The 7,432-nt window shown below is 55.8% G+C and overlaps 1 protein-coding gene across 5 annotated transcripts; it reads right to left on the bottom strand.

Moving 5' to 3' along the window:
• Positions 1 to 177: 177 nt before the first annotated feature.
• Sstr3 (somatostatin receptor 3) lies at positions 178 to 6,609 on the bottom strand. Of its 5 annotated transcripts, none has more exons than XM_026782397.1 (3): positions 6,558 to 6,609; positions 5,418 to 5,581; positions 178 to 2,269 (listed from the first exon to the last, which is right to left on the bottom strand). In XM_026782397.1, exon 3 carries the CDS (start codon positions 2,228 to 2,230, stop codon positions 950 to 952), a length of 1,281 nt encoding a protein of 426 aa, XP_026638198.1. In that variant the 5' UTR covers positions 2,231 to 2,269; positions 5,418 to 5,581; positions 6,558 to 6,609; the 3' UTR covers positions 178 to 949. The 5 variants fall into 5 exon arrangements, with proteins under 5 accessions (XP_026638198.1, XP_026638196.1, XP_026638197.1 ...); XM_026782395.1 differs by lacking the exon at positions 6,558 to 6,609 and adding an exon at positions 5,783 to 6,317; XM_026782396.1 differs by lacking the exon at positions 6,558 to 6,609 and adding an exon at positions 5,991 to 6,317.
• Between the last annotated feature and the right edge of the window lie 823 nt (positions 6,610 to 7,432).

Here is a 7,432-nt window from a genome sequence, read left to right as displayed (position 1 = left end):
TTCTTCTTCTTCTTCTTCTTCTTCTTCTTCTTCTTCTTCTTTTTCTTCTTCTTCTTTTTCCTCTTCCTCTTCCTCTTTTTCTTTTTCTTCTTCTTCTTTTTTGGTTTTTCAAGATAGGGTTTTTCTGTAGCTTTGGAGCCTGTTCTGGGACTAGCTCTTGTAGACCAGGCTGGCCTCGAACTCACAGAGATCCACCTGCCTCTGCCTCCTGAGTACTGGGATTAAAGGTGCGCACCTCCACTGCCCGGCTCATCTGTCTCCTAAAAACTTTTTCTCTCACACGCAGGTGCACAGGAGGCCCAGCACTGAGACACTGGGATGAGGGCCTGGAGGACATTGGGCTGTCCAGCAGGAGAGGTAGAAGCCTAGGCAGGAACAGAGTGGCCAAGGCCACACAGCAGCATGGGAAGGGCTGACCTGGGTCCTAAGCACATTAGTCCTACCATCTTACACTTCTTTGGGCTTCAGTCAAATCCCAGCTTATCCGCATCCCTGATTCCCCAAGCCCTGCTCTATCTCCCTAAGGGTCAAGATACAGACTGACCACCCGCCCCCAAAGATACCTTGTTTCTTGGTCAGCCTGCTGACATCATTTTAATTTGGGCTCGGGAGAGTCACCCTAGTAATGATGCCCTCCAGACCCCTCTTATGACAGGGCCCATCCAGGCCTCATTATGCCCATCCCTGAATCAAAAGTAGAAAACAAGGCCCAGAGAGGGCAAATGACCTGCTAAGGGACACAGCAAGTCCTAGAACAGTGGGGCAGAACCCAGGCCTCTGAACATTCCATCACTGGACCCCGCGTCCTCAGCGGCCCAAAGACAGCCGGAAGAGCTGCGCAAATGAAGTCACCTCAGCTTGCTCAGACCACTGCAAGTGGCTGGTACTCATGTCCCTGGGCCAGGCACAGCCTCTGCCCTTCTCAGGCCCTGCTGGTCCTTTGAAGTCCTTACAAGTGGCTCAGGGTGCTAGACCTGTCCCCAATTGTGGCCTCCCGGGGTAGAAGCTGCTGCTCCTTGGCAGCCCCTGTGCTGGGCTCCTGCCCACTGGTGCCAGGCTGTGCAGTTTGACTGCCTTTTCCATTTGTCTCCTTCCTCCTCTGAGCCCTCCGCTCCTCCTCTTCTCTTCTCTCTTCCTCCTCTTCATCCTCCTCCTCCTCAGTCTTCTCTGGAGGGCCAGACCCTGGCTCCTGACTCCGTATGCGACGGGACGGTCTCAGCAGGACCCTGCGGAAGCCCTGCTTGAAGCGGTAGGAGAGAAAGCCATACAGGATGGGGTTGGCACAGCTGTTGGCGTAGGGCAGTGCCACCACCAGGAAGTAGAGCCCAAAGAAGGCGGGCTCCTCGGGCAGTGGGCACACCACGTTAATGATGTTGAGCAGATAGAAGGGCATCCAGCAGAGGACAAAGAGCGCCACCACAGCCACCACCATGCGTGTGACCCTGCGCTCAGAACGCCTCCGCCGCTGGCATGAAGGTGCCTGGACCCACTGGCAGGATGGTGCCCGCACACGCCGTGTGGTCGACCGCACCTTCACCACGATAAGCAGGTAGCATAAGCAGATGACCAGCAGGGGCCCGAAGAAGCCCAGTGCCGCTGTGTAGATGATGAACGCAGCTCGCCAAGCAGCCGCTGGCTCTGGCCACTGCATGTGGCATGTGCTCATTCCCCGGGGCACTCCTGAGAAGACGACCACGGGCAGCACGACCACGGCTGAGGCCACCCAGACAGCGGCACTGACTGTGCGAGCCACAGGTGCCGTGCGCCAGCGGGCCGAGCGTGTGGGATGCACCACGGCCAGGTAGCGGTCCACGCTCATGACGGTGAGGCAGAAGATGCTGGTGAACTGGTTGATGCCGTCCACGGCCATGACCAGACGGCACATGAGAGAGCCAAAGGGCCAATAGGACAGGGCGTTCTGAGCAGCCAGGAAGGGTAGCCCTAGCATGAAGAGTTCATCAGCCAGCGCCAGGTTGAGGATGTAGACACTGGTCACCGAGGGACTGGCTGTGTGTCGCAGTACTACGTAGATCACCAGAGAGTTCCCCAGCAGGCCTACCACACACACCACCAGGTACACCAGAGAGATCAAGATGCCACTAACAGCCAGCCCTGCCAGGCTAGCGCCAGCAGATGCATTGCCCAGAGTAGTGTCCAACGGCCAGGCAGAGGATGTGTTCCCAGGGTCCAAGGTTATGGGCACTGATGAAGGATAGGCAGCAGTGGCCATGGCCACGGAGAAGCTGGTCAGCAATCAACTAGTCCTGGCCTACAGGAGGAAGAACACAACGTCACTGTGCTGAGAACACTTCCTTTGTGCCACTCCACCACCGCGACCTAGAACGTGGAGACCTACTATGTGCCCGCTCAGCACTTGATGAGCATCTTGAAAACTCTGCAGTAACGTAAGGGATGCTATTCCAATTTCTCAGATGAGACAAGTCCTCCAAACCCCAGATGAAAGTTGGTATAGGAGTGTCTTTTCTAGCAGAGCCCAGAACTTTCCTGAGTTCCCAATTCCAGACAGGATGGCAATGAGCTGATGGTGTCGCCTCTCCTGGGAGTCAGAGCCCTTAGCACCTCCCTAACTCTGGCCATCACGTGGGGTCCCTACCTAAAGCCCTACCTGGGGGGATGACTGTGAACATGAGAGTGGGTGCCTGTACCCCTTTTCCTCCCAGACAAACAGGTGATGTGAAGTCTGCAAGGCATCTGGATGCTATGTCCCCCAGCTGCAGGGCTGTGGGTACTGGGCTGGGCAGGAGGGGGCATCAACTGGCAGGAGTGGGCATTCCCTGGCACCTGGTGAGGTCCTTTTATATCGTCTCTGTGCCTGGACCTCAGGGATTCTGCTGGGCTCCCCTGCTGGACTCCTGCATCACTGAGATTCATCTGACCTTGGACCATTTCCAGTGTCCCCCACCTCTCACTCCATCATCTCCTGCACCAGTGAATGAGGCATCAAATGAGTCAGAGGAGCCCAGAGTGGGCAGTCTTGTGAAGGAGTGGGCTGCAGCGTGGGGACCGGGCCTGGTCAGCAGGTTGCTGCTTCCAGAACTCCCGGCAAGAGGCTAAGAGCAGCCATTGGCTTGACCGCCCATCTCTTTCCAGCCATTGAACCTTTCTGCCTGTCCCTAGCAGCTCCCTTGGATCTTGGACCCTGAGTGCTCCCACCTCCATGCTGCAGAGTGGAGCTAAGTGGAAGTCTCTAAGCTAAGAAGCTTCCCTTCTCAATTCCGTGTTGACCCACTCTGGGTCTAGACCCCTCCACTGGAAACAGAGTGCTTTGGGTATGCCAGTGAGACTCCAAAAGTAGGAGATTCCTGGGAAGGGGAAGCACCTAGCTCCCTGCATGCTCCTGAGTAGGGAGCATGCGCAACAGCTCTAAGTGCCAGGTTGTTGATGCCAAGGATGGAAAAAGACCCCTGGCAGAGTGCCTAGGCTCTTTCCTGCTACACTCCAGATTGGCCAGGCTTTCAGCAGCCTCTAAGCTTCAGGCTCAGGGAGCCCCCAAGTGGTTCTCAACCTGCTGTACCGTCAGTTCTCTTGAGCTGGGTCTGGTGAATCTGGGCACTAAGCTGTGGGATCCTGTAGGGTCTTCACAGAGCTGGCTCTTCCTTGCTGAACCCTGACTAGGAAAAGTTATAGTCTCAGAAGTCCCCTGTGTCCGAGCACAAAGCATACCTGCTGTCCTCACTAACAGGAGCTAAGGAAAGTCCCAAGACTCTGGCCGTAGCTAGGAAGGAGCATGTATAGGACCTATGACTTGTCATCCCTTTTTACAGGCTGGCAGACTGAGGCCAGGCCAGCACAGTCTCCTACCTCAGTACCATGCTGGCCTCACTATCCTGCCGGCCTAGGCAGAACTTGCTGGCTGATGTCTGTGCTCTTGAACTCGGGGCCATGAGCCCAAAGCCTCAGACCCATAGGAGCCTGGAGATGGGAATTTAAATTCTTGGAACACAGCCATGGCTCTCAGAGTCAGGTTTTCAGGCCTCGTGACTTTTAATCAGAGAATGTCGCAACTCCAGACAGCTGGAGTCCAACCATCCTAGGCCGGGAACTGTGGGTTCTAGGACCTCACATTTCTGCTCCCAGGGTGGAGGTGGGGCGCCCTACGTCACCCGGCCACCCTGCCCACTTGGTTTGCGCAGTGCCTCTCTCTAGCTTTCCCACAGGGTGGCGAATCAAAGACACTCAGGACTGCAGGAGAAAAGAGAGTGCCAGGCACAGAGAAGAGCTGAGAGCCAGGCAAACCTCATTTCCAGGTTTCCGGCACAGATGCCCTTGGGGAAGCCCAGGGTGTGCTCCAAGGATGGCCCCTCCAACCTCACACAGAAACATTCATGAAGCTGCAGAAGCACATGCGCACATACCACACAACACACACACACACACACACACACACACACACTCGGAGAGAGGAATACAGCTACCCAGCCAAACCCTCCCCAGACTCGGGGGTGGAGCATCCCTCCTGGTACCCTGGTCTCCCTCCAAGACACCCTCCTTGCTGTCAAAGTTGACAGGCCAGGCAGGTGCCAGAACACAGAAATCACATCCTTTCACCCGGGAAGACAGACCTGCAATTTCGGTGCCGTCTTTTCTTCAAGGATCTGGGATCCTATGCCTGATCTAATTCTTCCTTGGAAGGGAGGGAGGGACTTTGCCTCTCTGTCTGGTTTATCTTTGGCACAAGCTTGCCCGAAAGCTGGGGGTGGAATCTCCTCAGGGGACTGTTCAGGAGAGCAGAGACCCACAGAGAGGATGAGTATTGTTCCCAAGCCCCACAGCAACTACCGCTGCCCCCTCAGGCATGGAAGACACTCCAGTTGCTCTTATTTCCCTCTCTTTCAACTCCCACCCCCTCCAGAGTACTTTCACTGAGCACTTAGCCCAGCACCCAGAGCTCGGTAAGTACTAACAGAAACAAGCATGCTAGAAAGTAGACCTCACAAGTGCAAGATGTCCCTGGGCCGAGACTTCAAACTCACATCCTGAGACCCTAGCAGAGCCCAGAAAGGAGGGATGAAGGAAGAATTTGAAGATTGGAGAGAGGTTAAGTGACTTCCGCAAGATTACCCAACTGGTGAGTGAGAAATCAGATCCAAATTCTATCCTTCTACTGAGCCATGCTGGGTTTCCTTAAAGGCTTCCAGCTCAGAGTTGTCAAAAGTCAATGCAGACTGAGGACCCCTGGCTCTGTCATCTGTCTGCCCTCTGCACCTCTGAAGTTGGGGTTTTGTTAGTCAGCAGTGACTGACAGATGCCCTAGGCCCGGGGCCTGGCTCCCGGGAGCAGCCCCTAAGGCCCTGAACTGGGAGCATCCTCTGCTGACAGAAAACTGCTATGTGACCTTGGACAACTCACTTCCTTCCCGTTCTAGTCTCCTCCCACCACAATGGAGTCATGCTTACCCAGTCCCAGGGTGCTGCAAGGGTGAAAGGGGTGTGTCAGATGCTCCGCTCCCAGCACGTAGGGGAGCTCAGGAGCGCCACCACGAAGGCCCAGGAGGCTGGACAGCAGTGTGCATCTGGTTTGGTCCAGTTCCGACATTCTGCTGTACGGAGGCTTCAAGGTTCTGGAATGACGGCACAAGATGCTAGGATTAATAACCCTTCCTACCTTACAGCCCACACAGAGTTCACCAAAAGCCTCCCTCACTGCTTCCTAGAACTCTCCACCCTCTGCTAGCCCTAGTCTCATTCCTAAATTCAACCTGGTCAGAGAAAGGGCTTAGGTATCCCACCCTCCAAGATCCCCGTGAGCCCAGCCTCCTTACCTGCCCACAGGGCAAGAGCTCCCTTTGTAGTCGCCAGGCTGGGTAACATTCTGCAGCCAGGCACCACTAGCAGACAAGCAGCTGGTGTCCCACACAGTGCCCACTCCTCCGGCACTCGTGGACTCGGGCCCTAGCCCTTTCTAGGCCCTCAGCGGCCACGTCAGCCCACATTGCCTCTCCCATCTGGTCCCCAGCCCTGACTTCCCACCTTCACCTCGTCCGTCTGTCATCCCCCATCTCCAGGACTCGTGGAGGGTGCAGGACACAGAATGGGGTCTTCTGACAGCACCCAGTCAGGGGTGGCAGGAGTCACTTCCCAAGGTGACAGGAATGTGGAGAGAGCAGGGGACATAAGAAGCCAATAGAAAATAAGGAAAGGGGGGGTGGGTCGGAGGTGGAGAGAGGGAGGCGAGAGAGAGGAGACAGTGTGTGGGTGGAAAGGCAGAATGAGGGGGAGTGAGGAGAGATGCTTGGCAAGGAGAAGGGACAGAGGAGAAAAAAGGAGAGGAGAGAATGGACGGATGGAGGAGCAGGGAGAGATGCAGAAAACGGCAGGGACAGAGGGAGGCAGGAGGAAGGAGAAAGAGGGGGTGGTAGGGACAGTGACAGAGAAGGATTGTGCCACAGATGGTGACATGGAGAGCCAGCAGAGGGGGGAGCAGGAGGGTGCAGGAGGGGCCAGGAGGAGGGGCTGAGGGCCGGACAGTAGGTGCAGACTGAGAGGGGCAGCAGGTTAAGGGCGGAGGCCGGTAGAGGGAGAGGCAGATCCCGTTACCGAGGAGATTTCAGCCACCCACGCTGGCCTTGGCTCCTGCAGGGACTTGGAAAAAAGAGGGGAGCAGCGGAGAGGGGGAGCTGCCTGCCAGAGGCAGGACAGCCCCAGATCCCCAGGATATACTCTGTGAGGGAGGGGGCTGTGCAGCAGATGAGGAGGGAGGAGGCAGGATGGGCACTGAGCTGCAGGCTCCGAGCCCACAGCTTTACTGTTGGGAATCCCAAGGGCAATGGGACAGGTCCAGAAGAAGGCAGCTAGGGGCTGTGGTCCTGGGGTCAGTTGGGTCTGGACAGAGGAGCAGAGAGATGGAAGGAGGTATTTTGGGCTTTGAGAACCAAGAGGCAAAAGTCAAAGATATACAGTGGGAAAACAAATTCCTGCTCTTTGAACTGATACAATTTGAAATATAACAAGTGCACTTGAAGACAATTGTTCTTATTGACATAGACATATCGCCTAATGAGCTCCCTGGGAGGGGGATATCTGACTCTGTTGGAGCATAAAGGTGGTGGTCCCCAGCGTCAGATTGTTCACCCGACTAAGCCATTTGTTCTCGATTGGTGAAGTGGACAGACCCAAGCAGTAAATTGTAGCAATCTGTGGCCACTGCTGCTCTAAAGTGGACACAGGCTCTGAGCAGCTCCGGATATGTCCTCAGAGTCCAGGGTGAGCCTCCCGAAGAAGCTGTCTTTCTCCGCTCACAGTTCCCCATGGCTCTTCAGTGCAGTCACCCACAGCCTACTCCCCCTGTTGCCTGCTAACTACAACTTCCCCTTGGCTCCTTGAGCTCTGAGCTTATCAACCTCATCCATCCATCCATCCATCCATCCACCCACCCATCCATCCATCCATCCATCCATCCATCCATCCATCCA

Source organism: Microtus ochrogaster, chromosome 15, assembly GCF_000317375.1.
Source record: "Microtus ochrogaster isolate Prairie Vole_2 chromosome 15, MicOch1.0, whole genome shotgun sequence".
NCBI classification, from domain to species: domain Eukaryota; kingdom Metazoa; phylum Chordata; class Mammalia; order Rodentia; family Cricetidae; genus Microtus; species Microtus ochrogaster.
This window is presented reverse-complemented; position numbering and strand designations above follow the sequence as displayed.